Raw genomic sequence first — 24,328 nt, 5'->3', positions numbered from 1 at the left:
TTGAGACCTATATTGCAGTGTCTGTATTTAAGAAAATCTTCTGTATTTCTGCATTGCTAAGATTTTTGCAGTGATTCAGTAGTTAATTTAGCAAACTTGATTCAGTCATGATGGTGGGATAACTCTTGGGGGTTTTTTTGTTTTTGTTTTCCTCTTCATTGCTCACCCAACTTTGAAAATTAATTTTCATTGAGGATACAGTTCTTTAAAAATTGTGAGTTTTCTAAACTTATTTGTCTGCTGTTGAGCTTAGGGGAATTAGTACCATGAGTAAGGTTCCTTCTGTATATTATGCCAGGCTAAAGTCTTCCTACATTTCTTGTATTTCTGCAGCAGTTATAGAAAAACAAATGACTAAAAAAAAGGGAGGGAAAAATGATAGTAATGTAGACCTATTAAAAAAAACAAACAAACAAACAAACAAAAAAAACCCCACACCATAGCAAAGAAACCTACAACAAACAAAAATGAAAATAATAAAAAGCAAACTTACTTCTGTCTTTTAAAAATATTATCTATGTATTTAAATATTTTTGTTTTTCTTCATCTTTCAGTACTTTATGTTTCTATATAGTATGAAAGGATTAGATTTGTATCTTGGTGAAGATACGTGACTGCTAAAGTGAACTCTCGAAAAGTTTCTTACTGAGTGTAAAGTACTTGTTTCAAAGAGTACTTTCCCTTTCTCCTTCTTTCTTTGTAGATGGTTGGAATTAGATGATTTGGATACAGAATCGGTCCAGACATTTAGACTAAGGATTGTAACATTGTTATTTTTGTTTATTGCTGTAAGAAGTGTTGAACTGTAATATGTGGCTTATTTTCTATTAACCATAAAATGAAAGATCATCTTCAGGCTTTAAGTTGAAAATGGAGAATAGGTATGGTATTTCCTCAAACAGGGAAGTTGCTTGTGTTTGCCTAGAAAAGTTAATCCTGCATGAAATCAATGATATAGTAAATTGTTAGTGTAACAATTAATTAAAGTAGATATTGGTTATAGAAATCTCATTAAATTGTTCCATGTAGTCGTCATGTATAATTAAGACCCACAGGAAAACATTTGAAACCCTAATGTTCTTTACTGTATTTGCAGATCCACATCATAGATTTTGATGATGAAAATAACATTATAAACAAAAATGTTCTCCTTCATCAAGTGGGGGAAATTTGGCACATTAGTACAAGTCCCGCAGATAAGGGTGTACTGGCAACCTGCTACAATAAAAGTAAGTCCTTTTTAAATATGCTCAACTTTTACAAGTGTTTTGATATTTTTGAATGTGTAAAGTTCAAACCTCTAACTATGTGTAGACACTTTCAGTTGAATTACCAACACAAACGTTTCTAAAAAAATCTGCAACACTTTTATCTATACCTCATTTTTGTCATATCCTTAGGTTATCTTGGTTAGAAGTCAACTTCTACATTCATGTTAAGAAAAACAGCAAAATAAACCTTATGCTTGGCTGATGAATGCAAAGCATGGCAAATAAAATGTATTCATGTTATTTTAAGCATAATTTTTATTGGTTTATATGTTTGTTTTTGAAAGTGCAAGTAAATGTCTTTCAAAATATGCTGAGATCAAGCTTTATTTAAAACTGCAGGTGAAGTTTGTACATAATGTTATTTTTCATATGTGAAACGCAGGTATATGCCCACAGAGAGCTACAGATTCTTATCTAAACATTTCCTAAGTAGGAATGCTCCTTGTCTAACCTTACCATAAGTGCAAAGCTATTGAGAATAAGGATGTCTGCAATTCCTGAGTGAAGCAAGTGTGAAGATTTTCTGTCATGAGGCTTGAAAAATCCACTTGCATGACTTGGGGAATGAGGTGATTTTTCTCTCTGACAAGAAATCTGAGGTGTCAATTGAAATAAATATTATTTCTTCTAGTAAATATTAGTCTGTTCTTTCATGGAAATACAGTCCAAGAGTGTAACAATTAAGGGGTGAATTTCAGGCTTTGTACATCTGTGAACAGTTGTAGAGATGTATGTTCCTGCTGTTCAGCCTTCTGGTTGTGTTAGGGAGAGGATTCCTGAATTGCTTAGTTCTCCTAATTATTTTGGAGTGAAATAAAACTGCTAAAATTTGAATTACTTTCACAAATCTTAGGCAATTTTTTAAAACCAATGATAGAAGGAAGATAAGTAGATTTTTCCATTGAAATGATTGTGGGCATTTTGATTGAGAGCCTTTCTGTGAGATTTCCAATTCTTTTATTTGACTTAATAAATCACATGATTGTTTTCTGTTCCAGATTATTTATGTCCTAGGTTTAGTTTATCTGATTTCTTAATAGTAAGCTCTGTTATTTATTCTTCACACATCTTACTTTAGAATTATCATCCATTAACATTCTGCAGAAAACAAGATCTCATTCTCAAATGGTGACTACTGACTCTAAATAGCAATGTATAGAACTGACTCTAAATAGCAATGTATAGAACTGAAAGCACACAGTGTGGGGTTCTGTAATAAAGAACACTGACTTCAGCAGACAACTTATTTCAAGTAGTAATGCAGCCACATTAAGCAATCAAAACCTTTATAACACTTAATGTATTGTATTTCTTTGTTGTTTTAAAAAGACTCAACTAATTTTCTCATTGAACTACAAATCAGATGATGCTTTCAGGAACAGCTGTAAGTATTGTGTCCATCCCGTGTTTCTGTCAAGACTTGAACATTTTTGAAACTGGGAGATTGGAGAAGTGTGATGTGTGTCCATTATTAATAGCTGTTTTCTGAAGTTGCTTAAAGAAGTGATAAAATGTGGCATTGAAGAGAAGTGGAATTATGTACATTTTCCATTTCCTAGCTCACTGGATGAGCTAATGAAATAGGGTGAAATTTCCTCCTTTATATTGGGAAGGATACTGGATTCTTTTACTCTCTCATTTTTGCAAAGAGTTATTGTAACTGAAATATGAAAAAAAAAAAAAGTAGTAGTTGCAAATAGAAGAGCACTTTGTCATAGCTCTCCTGATCTTTGATTTTTGTTAAGATTTTTATGTAGGAAGTTTGAGGAATATAAATTTCTTTTTTCAAATGCACTGAAAAATCATTCCACAGTATCCAGTTATCATCCTCTGTTATGTTTTTGAGACATTGGGACTCTTGTTTATTCTTTTACTTAACTACTTGATAGTTAATGCTACGGCCTGAAAGTCACAGATGACACCAGCAATCTTGCTCTGTGTTTTAAAATACAAATGATGTGCTGGTGTTTGCTTCTCTTTGCTCATGAGGGGATAAAAGTTAGCAAATTAATGTAATATGCAAAGTTTTTTGATAACTTCTGGAGAGTGCTAAGAATTCTGCATGAGAAATGGGTATGTGCATTCAGCTGCTAGCAATGGGTTATTTCTGGGGTCAAGGTTCAAACAGAAAGTTTAAGCCATTGTCATGGGTTGGCACAGTTTGATTTTTGTTTAGGGAGGAATGTGAAGTGTTGCCCTGTCAGGACCTTGGGATTGTTTTAGAAAGGACAGGGGCCTATTAGAAGCTAATTTTAGATACTGGCATGTGTTTTGACCACTAAGAATGTTGGATGCGAGTTTGAGCAGTACCCATATAAATCCTGATTTCAAGTCAGCCCTTTACCCTTTGGCCAGAGAGAGGTAGCATCATACAGCAGCCGGGGGTCAGCCGGGCCGGGCTGTGCCTCCGGGCCCCATCTGCTGCCAGCAAGCGGGGGCGGGCAGGGCCCAGGCCCCTGATGGCAGCTACGGGCCTGGCTGGGCCAGGGCCCACCCGAGTTAAACTGAGGGGTGGGCAAAAAAGGCATTTATGATCCTGCCTGGATTTTTTTTTATTCCTGACTGCCCAGGTCCTCTGATCTCTGGTCTTTCAGCATAAGTTCTCCCTGCCCGCCCCCCATCATTGTGGCCTTGAAAATCTAGCTATGAGCTGCAGTGTGAGAGGAAAAGAGTCTGGGCAGATTTAACCCTTTCCTGGCAATATGAAGCTTCCAAGGCCTAACCCTTCCCTGAGAGAGAGAAGAAAGAGACAGAGTGGACATAGAAAAGACACCACATGAAGTCAGTGGAGCAAGAGTGAAAGAACTGATAAAGATTATTGGAAGGAGGGATTGAGGATGTGGACATTTTTAACTGGACTTGTCTGGTGCAAACTGTGGAGAAATGGACTGTTTCTTGTAACATCTTAATGTTGTTTGGGGGAATGCTGGTTCTAGTCAAAGGTTGGGGATTGATATAATTGAAATTTAAGTGAGAATCTGGAACAGAGTAAGCCCCTTGCTCCTGGGGTAAAAGGAGGTCTCAGCCTTTGAGACAAAGACGATTTTAGAGAGAGTGATTTGAAGCCCTCGGCTCCTGGGGTAAAAGGAAATTTCTATTTCTTTTGAGACAGAGATGATTTTAGAGATAGAAGAAGAGAATCCTTGTTTTTACTAGAAGAAGTATTTTTAAAACAGTACCCCAGATACACTGAGAGGCCCATGAGTAGCCAGGGGAAACGCTGCTCATGGGTAGAACTGCACAATCTGCAAAATCTCTGGGTGATTGCAGATTTGTGACATTGGGAGCCACGAGACTGCTGTAGTCTTGTGGCGAGTGTCTCCATGGTACTCTAGAGAGACTCCTCTCCCAAAGTGATGAAAGATTATGTTTAAATGGTGCAACTGACTGAAAATCACAAGTAGTGTCTCTCTGTTGTTTTGTAAGAAAGTTAATAGTTTGTGAGGGCAGGGGAGAGTGTTTTGAAGTTTCATTTTCTTTTTCCCTCTTTTTCCATTCTTTTAGTGTGTATTAGTAGAACTATTTGCTTATTTTTAAGCTTAAGCCTGCTTTGCTTCTCCTGATTCTCTCCCACAAGAAAAGAAAGAAACACTAAAAGCACTATACTAAATTTAGTAAACAGAATTTGCGAATGTAAAACCACTACATTAATTGGTGTTTCATCCTGGTTTTAACTAAAACCATTGCAGCCATCTCTGTGTATTTGAGAAGAGCGCTGATGTAATAACACGTGGAAGTTTTTAGTATTCTGGTTGAGATGCCTTGAATTGGTATACCGGAAGTCTTAATGAAAACTCAAAAAATCTCTGTATGGGGAAGTTCCTGCATTTGATTTGGTTTTGCTGATTTTTTTTTTTTTTTTCCTCTTGTTAATTTTCAAGAGAGTATTTTAACTACTTCTGTAAAATCCCACACCATCATGCTTAGATTTGAAGTTTTTTTCCCCATGTTTGTGGATATGTAAATGTGTATTGGTTGTTTTTCTCCTGAACCATACAGGTAGGAAACCTCATTTTGAAATAGAAACAGTCTGGCCCTGTTACTGTGAGCAGGATTTTTATTTTTTTTTTTTTCCATCTTCATGGATATATGAAATATTTTTATTTGTCCTTGACTTGTAAATGAAAGAGGCATAAAGAGATGGAACTTAAAATGCATTTATTTTTGTTACACCTAGTGGAAAATGGTGTCATGTACTCATGAGTCATAATAGCTATGCTTCTATGTCAGTAAAAAATAATTTCCTTGTTGTCCACTAGATTATTTTCTTTAGGTGCTTACTTTTGATAAAATCAGATTTTTTGCTCATAAATGGCTGAACTTGCAGCAACTACAATTCAGTCATTGTTTTGAGATGAGCTTTTGCTTTTCGAAACTCTAGGCAAAATATGTCAAAAGTACCAAGTATAGCGCATTTTGATGATTGGATGCAGACTCTCCACTCATATTTTTGGCTTTACTGCCCTTTTACATAAAGCCCATCAGAATATTTACTATTTGCTGACATTGATTCTGCATATCGTTAAATTCTATGCTTTCAAGAAAAGAATGTCCCCCTAAAGAGTAAAAATAAAATGGCTCAGATAGCTGTCTTGCTCACAAGAAGTCACAGAGAAATTTAAATCTTTCCTGAATATGCAATTTGAGAACTATATTCCCTAAACAGTCAGTAAAGTTAAATTAAATGGTGCTCTGTAGTCTTCATTTAAGATATTTTACTCGAGTGTCAATGTATAATTAGGTTTTAAAAAGGAAAAGACGTTCCTGACTCTGAAGTCAAGATGAAGGAAACAGCCTTTTTTTTGTTAGCATCAGTATTTACAACTCTTTCTAATATTGGCATTGAAAAAATACAAGGCTTTATTAATGATGCATTCTCAATTATAACATTAGCTAGAATAATGGTGGTTCCAGTAGCATTGGAACAATTGTGTCTTTGGATATTTAGCAGAAATTCCATTTGCTATGACATTTTGTCTTAATACAAAGAAAAAATTGTGAAACTTTTTCTCTGCCCTGCCTCAAGCACACACTTCAAAAGTATTGACTTAATCATATAATTACAAAGGGAGAACTTACTAGGCTCGGTTCCTGTCTCGATTTTAGTGGTCTCCCCTCCTCATCAATCATGAATATGCTGCTTAGGAAATTTTATACTGTTACAACTGGAGATGATTTTATTCTCAAGTGATTGGCTTACTAGTTATGTATAAACTTGTCCAGCCTCCAGAAAAGATCAGGAATTTACTATGCTGGAGGCACAGCATTTGCCTGTGTAGCACCAATATTGTGTGTTAGAAATGTATTAAGACCATCCCGGTGTAACTGACATTGCTAAGAGACAAGATGTGTCTGGAGGAGACACTGAGAAGTGGCTCCTCTTTTTGCCAATGTGTTTGGCAGCTATTTGATGTTGTGAGAATTTGGAATGTTGTATTTTATTACAGATTCCCTAACTGAAGAGAGAAAGTGCATAAATACGTGAGAGAAGCTAAGTATAAGAGGAGAAAAGAAGTATTATAGTCTAAATATCTCGGGGACAGGGGAAGAAGGCTTTGTAAAATTAATATCTGAGGTATTCAGAAGAACTCATGCACTATTAGTCAGGTTTGGGACATGTTGATGCATAATTTTTCTCTTCTGCTGCAGCAAATCCACTGAATTAAAATGGGTGTGGGTTTGTTTGGTTTTTTTCCTCTTAAAGAGAATAAGATTGTTGCTGACAGCTCTAAAGTAGGTAAAAATCAAGGGGAGAAATGAGTTTGGTAGTCTTCTAGCTTTAAAAGTTGGATTATTAAAGTTCTGTGTGATACAGATTAGGTCTTAAAAAACCTAAAGCGTTGGAGTCTTGAGAGAACACCGCAATTTAGAGATGGGTTTTGGGTGATGATAATAAGAGTGACAATTATAGTGCTAGTTGCCTTGTAATTTGTTTAATGCCTAATCTCTGAAAATTTACATGTGCTTATTTGCCTATAATATTTTTAATATCCTAAAGTTATATTCAGCAGAAAGCAGAAATCATGTAATTTGCTTTACAGTAGCCCAGTATTAAAAAGGACGATGCTACATTTAGTGGAAAATCCCTGTCAGAACAATTCTAGGAACTTCGCACCTTTCTTCTTTTTTTGCTGTTCTGACTAGTTGAAGTCAATTGACTATTCTCTTTTTTATTACTTTCATTAAATTAAAATGGGACAAGAGTGACACTTCTAAAAAGTGAATAAGAAAGGTGATAAAGTAATTAAGGAGATCACAGCATTTCTTAGTAGAAATGCACATTTAAATATCAGAAAAGAAGAATTATGGGGTGGGTTGAGGGTCAAGAGCATACCCTCCAAATAATGATATGATCCAACGAGAATAATGGTACACTAAATATAATAAATAAGTTTAAAAATGAAGATATATTAGTCTTCAAGAAGTTGGTATCTAACCAAGCACTCTCTTCAACTGCTAAGGGGAAAAGCATTTCACATGTGTATTCCTTCTCCAAGTTTGAGAGAAGCTTGCTTCATTATTTGGAAGAGCATCCCAGCCTACTCTAGGTTAATTCTTTCATTGTGAAAAGGTGAAATGCCAAAACCCTGTAAATCACACTAAAGGGTAGTCACTTGGGAAATAGAACAGTGGAGACCTGACAAAGTTATTTCACTGGAAAATTATCTGTATACAGTTTCAATACTACTCAAGTTTCAGGCTGTAGGAGGGGAATTCAGAAAGCCATTTCATGGACTTTGACTTGTGTTCTGAGGCAACAAGAAGTACCAATAGTCAGTGGACTAGGGTGTGTCTAATAATTTCTGTATGTAAAAGAGGTGATGGAAGCCTCAGCTCTAAAAATGGCCAAAAAAATTTGGATCCCTGCATTGATACGATGATTAAAATGATATTGGGTTATACTTAAAAATATGTTGATTATGCCCTTTTTGTTATTCCAGCTTATCATACACTGTTATGAGGTGTTTGAAAAATTTCTGAGTTAGGTGGATGCAGGTTAAATATGGGTTTAGGGGTGGGGTAGTCATCCTTGCATTTGCTTTGTTTTGTACAGAACTTCTTTTTAATTTCTTGCCTTGTTTATATATCCCTCCATATCCCTCCCTTTCTCTCACCTGCTGTTTTAGGATACTGTTAATGTGGAGGCAGACTGTTTCCTGTGGATTTATAAAGTAAACTTCAGCTACATCATTAAAGGAATGGGAAATTCAGGGGGATATTTCTGTAAGCTATTTAAAGAGTTCTGCAGCCATTTGCCTGTTTGTCAGCAATGGATGACTTCTTTCTGAGTGACTCTTGGATCTGGTCTCTGTGGACCAGAATACTAAGTAAAGAGTTGAAATGAGTGACCATGGTGTTGAATTTGAGGAAAGCTGTCATTCTAAGATAATGTTTTATAAATATAATTATAGTTTATACCACATTATTTGCAAAACCTAAATATAGCTTTCATTATAGCCTATAAGCTAGGATTAATCCCCAAATTTATGCATTGTTCTGAGTTACAGATGAATCTATTTAGCATGTCAGCAAAGAAACTAGTTGGTTGTTAGGATTTTGATACTGCGTAATGGCTGGCTGCTTGGGTAGTTACTATGTTCTGTTAGATATTCTCCAGATGGTTAAAGATGGTAAAATGGCTTGAGAGGTCAAGGGTTAAGGCAAACTGCTGGTGGGTTTGCATGACATGGTGGGGACATAATGGGGAGGAAATATAAAAATGATCCAGACCAAAAAGTCTCCATAGGTGGAAAAATAGTTTGTGTGCTGATACTCCAGTTGGATCTAGGTAGTGGTCTCCATTACTGCAAATGTGAATTTTCAGGATGTTATTGTATGCAGCTACCATGGGTGCAGGGGAGAGATAGGGGCAAAAGTGATCCATGTCTCACAAGGTTATTGTAGTCAATTGCACTGTTGCCTGTCGCAGGTCTAATAGGGGAAATGCTTTCTGAAAGACAAAGTGAGGAAATAACTCAGGGATACGCGAAAAGCTGGTAGAATAGCTTCTGGGCAATCAGTTCTGTGGGAGGCTGGCAAAATGTTAGAGTTGAGATATGGCCCTTAGCTGTTAGCAGACATTTAGTGTCTGTCAATACAAAAATCTACTGCTGTGATTAAGTATCTGCATGTTCTGGGTTTTGATTAGCATTTTTGGTGTTGCATTTTGTTTCTTCTTTATCTGTGCAAACTTCCGCTATTTTCCTGAGGCCTTGTATTTCTTCCTTTGCACGGCATTTTCTGAAAGGATCAGTGAAATAATTTGCAAAGTCTTATATTGTTGGATCTAACTTCTAGTTTTGATGTTGCTGTAAGATGAACAGTGGTCTAGAGATCTCAGCTTCTCTTTTAGCTGTTATGAACTGTGCCAGCAAACTAAACAGAATGATTATGCTGACTGTTTATGCAATTGTGGATTGGGTTGAAAGGGTATTTTCATGACCACAAGAGTACTTTTAAGTAATTGAAAACCTGAAAATTAGTATGTCACAATATAGATGATAAAAAATAACGGCATTCAAGTCTGATGTTTGGAATGATTTACTCTAATGATGCCAGGTAGGGTGGAAGCAGATGTGAAATGTGTGTGTATGAGCTGTGTCAACACTGAAAACAATTCAAGAAAACAACCCTTAACTGTGAGGGATAGAACCTGCTGGCTGTGAAAGTCTTAATGTTCAATAATCAGATTTTGGTATCAGTCAGCTGACTGCATGTTTGTTGGTTTTTTTTTTTTTTTTTTTTTTCTTTTTTCTTTTTTTTTTTTTTTTTGTTTGTTTGGATGGTTGTTTTTTTTACAGCAATATTGTTATAAATTTGCTAGAAATTGTAACCTGTAGAGTAAAATAAATAATCTCAGGATATTAGACTATTATTTTCAGGTTATATATGTATTCTAATAACTTGGAACAAGGCCATGGCATTGACCTAGGGGCTGAGTTGCAGTAGAGCCTACTGTTACTCTGTGAGGGTACTCCCTGAGCGGTTTTGGTGTGGGCCAAGTTACAGTGTACTTTCAGACAATGATGCCCAGACGTAGTCCAAGAAATTAATGAGTAGTTGGAGTGTAGTCACCTTCTTTTAACTTAACCTGCAAAAAAATTCAGCTTGATTGTGCTTTCTGATCTCAGGGCTGGAGACCTGTAGTTGATACTATCTTAAGTAAGTTGCCAAAAAATAAAATACCTGTTGTGATTCCCCATTCCAGACTTTTCGTTTTGGAGAATATATTGAAGGGAAACATGCAAGTACTTCAGAAATTAGATGAAAGATGTGATAAAGATGTATATGAAATAAATTATGGTATGATGATCTGGTCAAGAATTTCTGTTCTGTTGATCTCACTAATATGGTGGTTCTGTTGTGTGACTTATTCCAAAAAATTAAGAGTAATCATTAGATAATTTCAGCCTTCTAGAGAAGAGGATATTTTGAAACAGTTATCCTTTTTTTTTTAGCATTTTTACAGTGTTTGGTGCTATGGGGTGGTTTTGTTGTGATAAGGATTAGTAGGGGTTGTGTAGGTTCGCTGTTTTAAAGAATCTTGATGAATTAAAGTGAAAGTTTCATGCTGCTCAATTTGAAGAGACTGTTTAATTACTGGGTATTAGGTGCACACATTCATTGAGGCAAAATTAAGTTTCTAGCAATGATAATTGTCTTAATTTGTACTAGTTCTTTCTTCTGAAGAAAGTACTTTTTTCCTATCTGCTTTCAGATACCAAATTCTGAATCAGATCATGAGCTGGAATTGTTTGCCAGTTTGGTTATTTCTGAGTTAGTAGAAATAATTTCTGATTTCTGACTTCATTATCTGGTTTTCATGAGGCTGTGAAACAATCACTTCTCTTCTATTCTCAGTGCCCTTTATAACGATGTCAATGTTTTGCTGACTTCCTCATCTGCTGCTGCACATAAGGCTCTGAAAACTGTCAGTCTTGATATAAAGAGCTTTTTCCTGAACTGTAACTACCCCTTTAGAGTACAACATCATGTTGGGATGGCTTGAACTGTTTTTCTCTACGTGCATTAACTAACTTTTGTAAACAGAGGAGCTCATCTTTTGAGTCCATCTATTCTCACTTTTTGCGTGGCATGAAATTACCTAAAAGTGTCAGGTCTGCAAGACTGAGTAGTTGACACTGTTACACTAATAAAGCTGTTTCAGGAGCTCACAGTGGAATGCCTCCTCTGGTTTTAACTTTAGCATTTCAGATAATTTTTTGTGTTAAATCCATTAGATAGAGCTACATGGATTCTTTTCACTAGGAATAGGTAAAACTAAATTTAAAAGTAGAATCTTTATCTAATCTAAATTCAAAAGCATAATTAGTAAGTTTCTATGTTGCTGTTATCTTTTGTATTTGTGCTTGCCCCTGCTTCTCCTAAGCATTCAAATTCTTATTCAAATCTATGGAAGTGTATCTGGAAACTCATTTATTGTCCCCGGTCAAATGAATTTCTAAACTCCTACAAAAATAAGTTCTGCACTTCTGTTTCATGTAGGGACATAGAAAGCCACCAGAGGGCAAAAAGAAGTGCGACTGGACAAAGCTGTTACCTGGAAATTTCCACATGCAGGCAGGCATGTGTGCACACATCCTGGTTTTCACTTGGATTTTTTCAAACAAGATAGGTGCCCTGATGTAGTGGTTATGAAGACTGCATACAAATAGCTTGCATTTGTAGATCCAAAGCATACAAACACAAAACTGATGTTTAATTTAGTTAAAAATAGGTTGCCTTTAAAATCCATTATTTCAAAACAATAAATCTGCTATGAGTTATGGCTGTCTGGTGCATTGCACTTTCACACTGTGAACTCGTGTATTAAAAAAACTTTCTGCGGAGAAAATTCATCATTAAGGATACTGGAAATAATGCTGCTGGTGATGCTTCATCTCCTTAGTATTGAAGACAGCAGGTGACACTTTTGCTTTGCTATAATGAAAGCACTCTGTGTAGGGAAATCATTGGTACAGCCACAGGATATGCTACAGTCATTAAAATGGGCACAGAAGTGGAATGCATCTTTAAATATTCCTTCTTCTCAGCAGCAGTGGTGGGATATACAGAAGATTTATTCCCATAGTTTGAAGGAAGAAATAAATGTCCTTGGTGTTCTCCTAATGTTCTTTTAATTTTTTTTCCTAGGAATTCTAGTTGTTACATGTAATTTGAGTATTCCTTTACAAGTACCTTGCAGTAAGGTTTTAAGTGAAAAGGTTGCCTATCTGATCCATGTGATAAAAAAATGCTACACAAGTGATGAACAGCTTGAGAAATTGTTCCATGTTAATTTTGTTCAAATTTGAAGGCTTCTATGCATAGATGTATATTGAGTTCTGTCCAAATGAGAGGTACTGTAGCTGTCATATCAGTCTGTGGTATAACCTTACTTGTGTGTAAGACTGCTGCAGGAGTAAGCTCAGCAGTGTGTCAGCCACTCTGCATGTAAGAGCACATTCATAGTGAAAAATGCAGGAACTAGGGGACCATGGACCATGTATAATATCATTAACTTGAAGCACAGCTCTTTGTTATCCCTTGATTTAGGATTTCATCTTTATTTGACAGTGATTATCAGGATAATTGCAACATTTTTAGTATGAAGCAAAAAAGAATGATTGTCAGAAGAGGGAGGAGAGAAAATGACAAATTCAAGTATTACAGAATGGTCATGATATTGAAAAGAGTGCTTTAAATGCAGAAAGTGGAAATACTTCTGAATTAGTGCTGTCACTGAGGGATAATCTCTTGAATTATCAGACTGCTCTCTCACTGTTAGAAGGTTTAATTCTCTTCCCCTTTTTAAATTTTTTTTTTTAGCTTAGAACAAAAGAAGTGTTTTTCTGTCTCTAATTCAAAGTAGTTTTTTAACTCTATTTTCAAATATTGGTCTGAACTAATATAAAACACGGCAAGAGAACGTATTCTTTTGCCATCTCCCGTCAATGCTATTGTTGCGGTAAATAACATTTTGCAGAAACACATAAATTCTTACAGTTGGTGTTTAGGCATTCTTGTCCACTGATTTTGTTACATAAGTGAAAGTTAAAGGCTTGCTTTTCTCTCTATTAGCCTAGTTTTCTGTTAGACCTGAGAATTATTCCCAAGTAATGCAAGTGAAGCCAATTATGCTATGCAAGTTCTTTCCAGTAAACGTTAAGACATTTTGAAACCTCACTTTTTTTCCATTCCATATTTTGTGACCTTCTTTCTACCATGAAAGGATAGCCTGCTTTCATTTTCCATTATCCCATCCTTCTTGGAAACCTGGAGAGGCCCAGTGAGTGTTTCTTGCTTCATAATCTTTAGAGAATTATAAAGATTTTTTTCTAATTTCTTCCTTTTTTTTTCCCCCCCCTACTCTTGCTGACTTATCAACATCACAATTCAACTACTAGTGATATCTTAAATAGTTAGCAAAATGATATTTTTCTTTAATAAAGTAGCAAGTCAAGAGTCATTGTAGTTATCTGATTACATCGATTCTGTAACATATTCTATTATCTGCATGTTCTCATATGAAACCATTGAAAATGTTCTGAGGACTATTTTAGTTTGAGATTGTTTCCCCTGATTCTGGGTAATAGTTCCCAACCTTAATTCTCTTGTGTGAGGGGTTTTTTTTACTTTGTGTCATCAAACAAGCATTGATGTTTCTGACCATTAGACATAAAACTTAGGACATTTCTGCTACTGCAGCAATTTGAGTGACAGAGCTACAGGAAGTATGAGAATTTGAGGTTAATATTTGTGTCTCTTTTGATATTGTGAAAACTATTTTGCAGCTCAGCATAGTTTTATGATATCCGGGGTGCACATGCCATCTAGTAGACCAACAGCACTTCTCCACTGTTGCCACAACCTTCAGGACCCTTTCTGCAGAGTATTGCTGAACTTCAAGGTTCTTGTTGGTCTGTTTCTCCAGCCTGTTTCTGTCCCTCTGATGTTTCCCTGAAGTTGTTAGTGAAGATGCCGAACGGTGCTGGCCACACTACCAGCCCCTGCAACACACCAGTAGTGACTGCCTCCAGATGACTTTTATGCCACTGATCACAACCCTTTGAGAATGGCAGTTCAACCACTTTTGAACCCAACCCTCCTGTTCTTCAGTTTATCTGTGAGGATGTTATGACCAAAGGCTTGTTAAAGGTAAATAACATCAACTGCTCTCCCCATTTTTACCAAGCCTGTTTTAAATTTAATTTTCGCTGCAGAATGCAATCATATTTGTCAGACATGATATCTCCTTCATAAATCTGTTCTGAGTAATTACAGTCACTTTATGTTTAGAAATGTTTTTCAATTCTCTTAATCTGTCACTTTCCTGGGGACTAAGGGGAGACTGACTAGTATGTAGATCCTTCTTGCCCATCTTAAGTATAGGAATGCCATTTACTTTCTCAAAGTCCTCAGGAACCTCTCTCAAGCACCATGACCTTTCAGAGTTAATTGAAACTGGCCTCATAAATACATTGGCCATTCCTCAGTTCTTGTGAATTCATTACTAGGATCCAATTTCTTTAAATATTCCTTAACTTGGCATTCCCACTGGTCTTGGCAGCCTGGGATCCCTCAATCCTGAGGATAGCAAAGACCCCTCCAGTAGACACTGAGCTTATTAAAGTCTCACACAAGGACCAGGACTATAAATATGAAACTCCTTCCCATTGTCAGAAGGTTGTGTTATCCTTTGTTTCATCCTTCTCCTTTCTAGCAGACACCAACTTCATGTTGCCACTTTGGTCTACCTTCTAATCCTAAACCATAATCTCTCATTTGAGCTGGGAGCTTCAAACACTCCAGTTGCTGATGTTTATAAAGGGTGATTCTCTGTTTTCGCCTGGATCCATCCCTCCTAGAGATCCATGCCTCTAATCCCAGCAAGATTGTACACACCAATAAGATTCTGCATTTGAAATAAACATAAGGTGTACTTGGTCAATACTAGCAGAGGAATTGTATCCCATGCCTGAGCTGAAGATTTGACCCCAAGGTATCTCTGTGTTTGTTTCTATTTGGTTATGTTTTCATAATTACTTGTCTTAGATTATAAGCGTTTTTGGAAAAAGCTGTGTATCTTTCTCCATTTGAGTTCAATAAAAAAAATGTGGTGGGGTTTCTCTCCTTTGAGTGTTTCTGAGGTATAAACAAATGAGAACTGCATAGTTACTGCATATTAGCAGCCAACTAACAACATGATGTATTATTTGAATGCCCCGAGTTGAGAAAATTACTGACTAGCATAGGACAATATTCAGTCTTTTTGTTTCTCTACACTTTTTGGATGTGCTAGCTGTTGATACTTTGAACTATGAAAAATCCTAACCACAACTTATTTTTCTTATATTAGTGAAAATACCTTTCCTATTGTAGCTTTTTTCACTGGTCTGATGAACAGAAAACTGAGTGTATCTCAAAATAATGTATCTAGCTGGCAGTTGTATATGATTATTTTCTTCCATCAATTACTTTTGCTTGATGTGTGAGTACATCCTGGAAGCTAGCTACCCAAATTGTCCAGTTAATGTAAAGATACAAGCAGATTATGGTTCTGAGATCTAAGCTTTGAATCCCAAGTTATTGCTGGAGGAAATTTCAATGTGTGTTGGTTGTGGCCACACATCTGGATTACTGTTGAGGGGAAGTACCAAGTGGAGACCATGGAAGGCTGATGTACGGGGTAGTGAACCTACCTTTTCCAATTGAGCTAATTGGTTCCTTAAGCTTGAGGCAGCCACTTCAACTGCTTGTGTTGGATGGAATGGCATTTGTCCTGCTTGAGGTAGACTTATTACAAAAGTTCAGTTTTTCTTTGGAACTCCTATGGAATAGAATGGGAATGCTTGAGGCTATTTAGATATACTCTTGAATATGTAACTGTCTATTAAGGTGCCCAATTCAGTGGGGGGATGAGCTGTCTGCAGTCCCCATCAGCTTGTTAGGGAGTACAGTTTTTAATACTTTATGAAATATCAAGTGGGAACTTAAGTGCATTGGTTTCATTTCACCTTATTTCACTGACAGCTGCTATGGTTTTCTTGGTGATGAAAGTGAGTTACCTCCATGAGACAATTGTGTATGGGAAAGTAGCAATGTGGGCAATGCTGTTCAGCTCCACTCGCCTTTGTGATGATGGAAGCCAACATGTAAATATCCCTTATTAAGTTTTATTGGTGTACTTTGCAGCTTTCCTCAGCACAGAGTTAAATCTCACAAGTGATTTTTATATGGCCAGCCAATACCTTTTTGCTTGTGTGGCCCTCACTGTTGTTGCAGCTTTTACATTATTGCAGTAAAATTCTGCCTGAAGGGCAGCTTTCAGCTTACCAGTATAGTGATGGTTGTAGTTCTTTGCTTGGGCTGTCCCCATATGGCAGAGTTCCAGAACTGCAATCAGTGAATTTTGACCTTCTTCAAACAGGTGCATATCTGCAGAGTATATAATCAAAAAAGGTCTGTGCTCAAACGTTGTCTCAAATCACTTTGGGATAGCATAAGAAGCATCAGACTGTAAAAAAAGTGCAATTTATGCCTTTTCTAATTTGACTGCCTGCATTCTGCACACTGTCTCCTGTTCTTCCATGGAAAGTGATGGCTTTACCTGTCTCTCCATGTCATACCCCACACCTTTGCACACTCTTAGATTGTTCTGTGTTAGTATGCAGCAGGTGAGATTTTAAAGCCTCCTTGGACATCTGTATATACAATGCAAACATGTACTACTATTAGGATAAAGGATGAACTGCTGTGTTTCCATGTTTTGTGAGTTGGTTTTTTTTGGTGGGATAATAATTATTATTATTATTATTATTATTATTATTTGATTGTTTTATTGTTTAGTGGTTTTGTTTGTATGTTTTGCTTTTGGTTGGTTGGCTGGTGGGGGTTTTTTTGTTGTTTTGGTTTGGTGGTTTTTTTTGAAAGTCAGTATCTGGTTTTTGGTAGCTAAAAAATGCATTTAAGTAATAGAAAGAAAAATTAAACTGACTGTAGCTCTTATAAGTAGAATATTCTATATTCTGCATATATCTCATCCTCTGTATTTAATAAAAAAAAGTAAAATCAAAGACTACACCGGCTTTTAGGACAAAATATGAAGTTACTAACCCAGAAAACAAATGGTTTGTTTTCCCCCTGTTTTTTTTGCCTGTGAAGGACATGATGTTGAATAAACAGAATACGAGGGGGAGGGGAGGTTATTGATTAAAAAGGCTGAAAGGAATATTCTTTTTTTAAACAAAATATGCATACCTGACTAATTCTGTTTTTATTTCTTAATTCTATTAAACTCAAAGAAGGATGTTTACATTAATTGATTAGGAAGAGTGCTAACTGTTTGTCAGTGGAAGGGAGGAGGGTTCTGCACACTCGCTGGTTGTTCCTGTCATACCGAGAGCACTAATGGGCACCAGCTGGGCTTGTAGCTATAGCAGCTTCACCACTTCAGCCTTGCACAGCACGAGCTGCTGTGGCAATGCTGCAGAAGGGCCTCCTGTGCAGATTTAGGAAGTACACACTTCAGTTGTTGTTCCCTGGGCAACAGAATAACTGCAGACAGCTGGCTTTGCACCACCTGAGCTGATCAAAGAGCAAACCCTGTCAGGCACTGATACTTCAGCTCCTCCAGCTTCAGTGTGAATGTCTGCAGGCAGTGATGTAGGAAGCATTGTCATTCAGGTTTCAAGGTTAAACACAGGGGAATGAAGTAGAATGACAGCAAAAAGTGATATTAAAACATTGTTCCTGTAGGTAGTACAGATGATAGAGAATTAACTTTAAAATACTAAATTACTGGTGTACATATAAAATGTATTTTGGAATTATTCAAGAAGAGACTGGGAAGCTAGCAAAAATTGGCTTGAATTTTGGGAGAAGGAAGAACAATCAAGGGTGATATAGCGTGTGTTTCATTAAGAAAGGCCATAAAGAATGATTGAACACAAAGATTAAAGTGATATGTAAACTGATATGACTATGGAGGACCTTTATCAGGTATGCTGGAAGCTTCTGACAGGTCAGGACTGCAGCAGCCTGGTGGGTTTTAGTCAGAAGTGATGCCAGAAGCATGAAAGGTAGATGAACGAACAATAGCAAACTGTAATGTTGTTTGATGTGGACCTGTGTGATTGGGATTAAGATCCACTTGAATGTGTTGGATAAGAGTGGAGAGGTGGGCAGGCAGGTGGTAGCATTTTGTGAATGTCCATTTAACTCGTTTCTTGTACTTCTTTTATACTATAGTAATAACTACTTAACATTTTGCTTAAGAGGGGTGCTAACTTCTTAAAATACAGTTTTAAACTTTGTTGTGAAATAATAAAGATTATTTTTAATTACTCCTCTTAAAATAAGTTTCTCCTTTATTTTTTCTAATATCTGTATTTACTTCAAAAGATAGTATCTTCCCTTTTGGAGAAGTGGCTCCAGTGAGTGAACATGGGTGAGCAATAATACTGAGTTTTATCAAGTCCTAGATGTGCATCATTCCACACCTGAAAGAGGAAGGTGAACAGATTTGGTGTGTTTCTGAACGTACTCAGTCCTCATTTGCTGAAACTGCAAAATATTGATTAGTATCTACACTTCCATGGATGGTTTGGTTTTTATATTCCATATATTCTTTGGATTTTTTGTATTTCATATTTGTTTTAGTAATATTTGATGAAAATCTTTCTAAAGTAGTTTTGGGTGGGGTGTTTTGCCTTTTGTTTTGTTGGGAATTTTTTGGTTCGCCCTGGGGATTATTTTGGATTTTTTTGGTTAAAACTCAAACCACTAAACTTTTCGGTAGAGTAGTTTCTTTCTCTAGCTCTCTTACACAAAGCATATTTGAGGAGTGAGAATTTCAGTAAAGAATTCAGCATGAGAAAATAATGAAATTACTGGGTTGTTTTCAATTGGAAAATCACAGGTCTAACATAGCAAGTATGACATTTTGTTCTTTATAGTATAAAACCAAATAGAGGTCTAAGTAAGAGCCCTTACTCTCTATGGTGACAAATTAGACTGTATATTTCTTGTTTGGCTATTCTGATTTACTGCATCAGTGGTCCAGATATCAACTGGTTTCCTAGTATGTTTACTGCGGTTGTACGTTAAGTCCTTTTTAAAGCTGATATTTATTAAAAAGAATAAATTAAGGAGACTGTATAAACAGATTTTATGATATCTGATGTTAATTGCACTCTTTGTAGTTTTGCAGTCTGTGACATTTTCTGAAGAAATCTTTGTAATAATTTTGAATTACTTAAAATTTTAGGTTCTTTTGTCGAAGTCTGGAAATGTGACAAAGCTCACTTCTTCCATTCTGCAAGTCTTCAACTGTAGGAATTGCTGATGCAAAATTAAGAGCTGTGTGAAGTGCTCAGGCCATCCCTTCTAGCATAAAAACCTACTAGTTCATAAAAAATTGTTATTTTCTACAACAGCAGGAATGACTTCCAGTGTCCTGAACAACTGTATTGCATCTGGAATCAGCAGTGTTCCTATATTCACAGATTTTTCTTTTCGCATCTAGTCCAGAACTGAGTGTGTAGTTTTTAAGGAATTGATTTGTTGTGCATGAAGTAACTCTATCAAGGAATAGTAGGTACTTGTAGTTAACCTTACAGATGTTTCTTTTTGAATTCTGGTTAGTAACTTCCTGTTATTTTTAAATTTCAGGCAGATATTTTTTCCGCAGGCTTATTTCTTTCTCTTAATTTAAGTTGGAGCAATTCTCTACAGGGAACAGTGTTTGGAGGAAGATAGAGGATGTCCCACCAATCTACAGCTTTTACTTTTTTTCTGTGTTGGAACCAGCTGGTAGTATAAAGCTAAAAATTGTCATGGAAATAATCCTCATTGAGAAGTTCTTTTGAGTGCTGCAGGGAAAGTTGGTATTGATTGACCATGTTGTGACCCTTTGCAAATTGTACGCTCTGCATGCAGAGGGTTTTCTTACTTGCTCATCTTGTAAAGTAGGCACCAAAGGTGGCCTCATGTTCTATAGCCATGTTTATCTCTTAGGCTTTGGCTGAACTCAACAAAGTTTGAACTCAACAAAGTTTATTTCCTACATTTGATTATTGTACCCTTACTGCTACCAGCTTGATGTGTAGTTACTTCCTAATTCAGTGCTGTCAAAGTATGGGTTTACTTGTTTATTCCTTAAATTCTGTTTTGCATATTTGTAAGCCTGGATAGTTTCAGCAGAACTAGGCAGATGAACCTATGTGCAGTCACTCCAGCAGATACTATCCTCTGCCCGGGAGATAGTATTGGTGGACTTGGGGAAATGGTGCTTAATAGAGGGTTGTTGCAGTTGGAACAAGTACATTTAGCTCCATCCTTAGCTATAGCTGGCAAAAGATGCTGAAGATGTATGATGGACTAGATAAGGGATAAGGAGGAACAAGTATTTCTCCCTCTTGAATGAGGAAGAACAAATATGGCAAAGGTTCAATAGTTCTTTGTCTGATTTCTGGTTCATTTTATGTGAACAATGCATGAGGAATACAGTAGGACATCCTTCTTCAAACCTTTGGCTTATTCTCTGAGAAAGTTCAGTAGTGCTTAGTAAACCATGTAACATTTTTCTTAATAAGTGATAAAACTTCAACACAACCTTACCTGTTCTCTTCTGCATTGGTGCTGTGACAAAAATAAAAATTCTTATTTCAGTATAAAGTAGGGATGCAAAAATGGTTTCTAACTAAATAAAGCTTTTTAAGGAAGGCATAGAAGCATGACAGAGGCACTTTGTTTAGCTTATTTTTCTTTGTTTTGCAGACTAACTGGCATTGTCATTTAAATATTAGTTTCATACTTGTCTTTTAGCATTTTAAAGAGATAATATGAGAGCTGGTAGATAAAAACATTGTCATTTTGTATGCATATGTGCAGTAATGTAATGTGAAGATGGTAAAAGATGGGAAAACCTGGAGTTTCTCTTTGCCTGTAGGCATTCTAGATAAGCAATGGCACTACAGAGGTGGTAGTGAAATTATCTAATAACACTGGATTTTTAAATTTTCATATGCTCACTTGGGAAATAAGGCTATATGGGTAATGCCACAAATACTGTATACTGTTAGTGAGTTTTTCATGTGGCCATGGGAAGCTTGTGGGATTTTGATTACTATGTAATGAGAGTTCCTGTTTGTGTTTATGGATTTCTGCAGGTTTTTAGCTAGTGGTTATTTAATTAAGAGGAATTGTGACCCAGAAAAAGCCACTTCATCTATCAGAAGAGTGACACTTTCACTCAGCACTTAGATTTGCCCTCTCTTTTACAGGAGTATCTCTTATGGTATCTTTTAAAAGAAAATAGTATCTTTTACAAAGTTCCTTATATAAAGGTAAATTAAACCTTCCTTAGCCATATATCAAATTACTTCTCTGGGTGGCTGTGGAAATTCCATTTTGGTTTCACACACCTGGGAATTAAGAAAGTGTCAGAAGTGTCCAAGAAGTTACTAGTGCTCTGAATAAAGTCTTTGTTCTACAGATTTCAGCCATGTATCTAATTCCAGAATTTATCAAAAATTTAAAATTAGAATATTTGCAATGCACATGTAGTTGTTCAAGATGGATGGACATTCAGCAGCTGGAAAGTGGTCTGTCTCTTTCCCTGAGCATCATCAAACCCAGCTGAAAGTGGAGGATAATGTCTTTGAGTGTCGAAGTTTTGTGCTTGTTGGCTTTTAGTGTTATCGCTTTCTTATGTGCCATTTAATTTATCCCTCACTACTAGTCCCAGTGAAGTAAAACAGGCATGGAACTGCATGAAATTCTACATATGAAATTCTGCACCAACCTGTACTTCAGTTTTCAAACCACCAAAGTGTTATAGGAGCCTGGATCACATCAGGTTCCTGGGGGATTTTTCTCTATCTCTATATACATATACGCTTATGCTTTGGCCTCCCTCAGTCTTCAAAATAATGCTTGTCTAGTTGTTTTAGGGATTTCTGACTGGAAATCTGATTGTGCAAGGAGTTAATATTCCAGTTTTAAGAAGCTAAAATGTAATTTCAAGGCTGTCTTTAAGATTGTGGTACTGTGGTAAGAGGAAAGATATCTTGAGAATTTGTTTCTGCCCACCTCCCTCCATCTAAACCTTTGCTGTACAAAGCAGCAATACTTGGAATTTCTGTCTTTTTATGGAATATAAATTTGATGTTGCTCTTCAGTCTTGGGTTGTCAGTCTTCCCTCAACTTATCTGGCCTATGTGTTTGTTAAGGATGAGAATTCGTATTATATGATGCCTGTGTAACTACTCATTTCTCTTGCTTAGGACAAGACAAGGAGTGCTCAATACTGCAAAGTTTATTACAGGGATTTGTTTCCTTTTCCTTTCTGGTATTCAGAAGAAAGCTAAATTTGTCAATTGTGTACTTGCAAGTTCATTGCTTTATGGGTGTGCATGTATGACACGTTCTCATTGCTTCTTGAACAGATGCAGGGCATAGAAATGTTGATACACTTGCTCCATGCTTTACCAACTGAAGTTTGACATAATTTTGGGACCACCTAGCCATCTACTAGCAAGAAAAGCTGATACCATAAGAATGTCATCTGCTGTAACTTTTCAGAAAAAATACGGTGTAGGAGGTGATTATGCAAGTTTTACAGGCAACTTCACAATTACCAGAGAAATTTAAGAATAGTGGAATAACAGCAGATTTTTTAAAATGAAATGAGAAGTCTGAATTGAAACTGAAGCAGGATAATGAAAAATCAATGTTGGATATTGCTGTACGTGTCACACATGAGAGTGGAAAGGACCTCTTTGGTTTCTGTATTCAGACACCTGCTATATAAGATGGCCTTCATAATCTCATTATACTTAAATGTATTATAGTAGGTGTAATTTTAAATTTATCAAAAGTGAACATTACTTAAAATCATTCCTTTTCAAAATTAATCCTTTTCAAAATCTCGCTGCATAAAAATTTCTATTTCTTAGCTAGATTGTAAAAAACTCACCCCCACCAACCAAAAAAAAAAAAAATTAAAAACCCTGCAAATCAGCCGAACCCAAAACACACTCTTCCATCCCAAAATTACTTCAGAAGTGATTGTTGGTTCTTCATTTTTAATTATGTCTGAGATTGTACTGTAAATTCTAAGAATTTATCTCACCACTGATTACTAGTTGAAGCCTTGTAGGTCAAATTTCAACTAAAAAGAAGAAGGTAATATTTATTAAGTAGTTCTTGGGGAAGATAGGACCTATCAGTGTATTGAAAAGTGTTTTGTGCAGGCTACTTTTTTTTTTAAAAGTCTGTTTCCTGAATATTGAGTTTCTTTGTGACATTTTAAAGTTCTCTTAAGTTCTGTAGCATTGTGCTAAAGAGGAAAGACGGCTTGAGGAACATGTAGTGTGTTTACCAGGATTTGCCTTTGTGGTTCTCTGCCATGATCCTGATAGTAGTGGAAAAGCTAATGCTTTATGTGTGTGGTACAGACCTTTTAGTGGTTATACCAGAAACTGTTCATTACTGATCTGTCACATTGAAGTGAAATGTTTGATAAATCTCCCCTCCTTTAGCTATACTGTGCTTTAAGTTATTTATTACTTGCATGGTGTACAAAGCACACTATGTGTGGGTTTGCCCTTTGCTAATTAAAGGTAGCCATCCACTGCTGCTTTCGTCTCTTCCTCAGCAGCATGTGGATCTAGAGTAAACTATTTGCCTGAAATGATTTGGAAATAGCTGTTTAGTTAGTATGCCCTACAATTAGCAAAAGCTAATTATGTGTCAATAATAAGTAAGGGATTTTCTATCATCTTTAGATATATGGTTTCTTTTTACTGTATTCAACTTGTATATCCAAATTACTGTAGAACAGTTATATGCATCATACATATAATTTATGCTCAGCACAATCTATCAAATACCAGTGATTGTGTGTTCTGAATTCATATTAAGTCCTCCTCCTATCCTTGTAACCTGTCACAGAAGTGGCTTTTTTTTTTTTTTTTTCCCCCACAGGTTTGACCCTAACTAAGCTGTTTAAATTTTATTTTATTTAATAGAACTGCATTTTAAACATGTCTGCA

The 24,328-nt window shown here is 36.2% G+C and overlaps 1 protein-coding gene across 4 annotated transcripts in view; it reads left to right on the top strand.

Moving 5' to 3' along the window:
• Positions 1–24,328, top strand: part of EIPR1 (EARP complex and GARP complex interacting protein 1) — a 77,897-nt gene that overhangs the window by 12,548 nt on the left and 41,021 nt on the right. For 2 of the 4 annotated variants that reach the window (XM_040058073.2, XM_040058072.1), the window contains exon 3: positions 1,097–1,229. The exons of the other annotated variants lie outside the window; for them this stretch is intronic. In XM_040058073.2, coding sequence (XP_039914007.1) covers positions 1,097–1,229 — 133 coding nt within the window. The remainder of the gene's footprint in view (positions 1–1,096; positions 1,230–24,328) is intronic. 4 annotated transcript variants of the gene reach the window in all.

The sequence above is a fragment of the Hirundo rustica genome, chromosome 3 (genome assembly GCF_015227805.2).
Source record: "Hirundo rustica isolate bHirRus1 chromosome 3, bHirRus1.pri.v3, whole genome shotgun sequence".
NCBI classification, from domain to species: Eukaryota; Metazoa; Chordata; class Aves; order Passeriformes; family Hirundinidae; genus Hirundo; species Hirundo rustica.
This window is presented reverse-complemented; position numbering and strand designations above follow the sequence as displayed.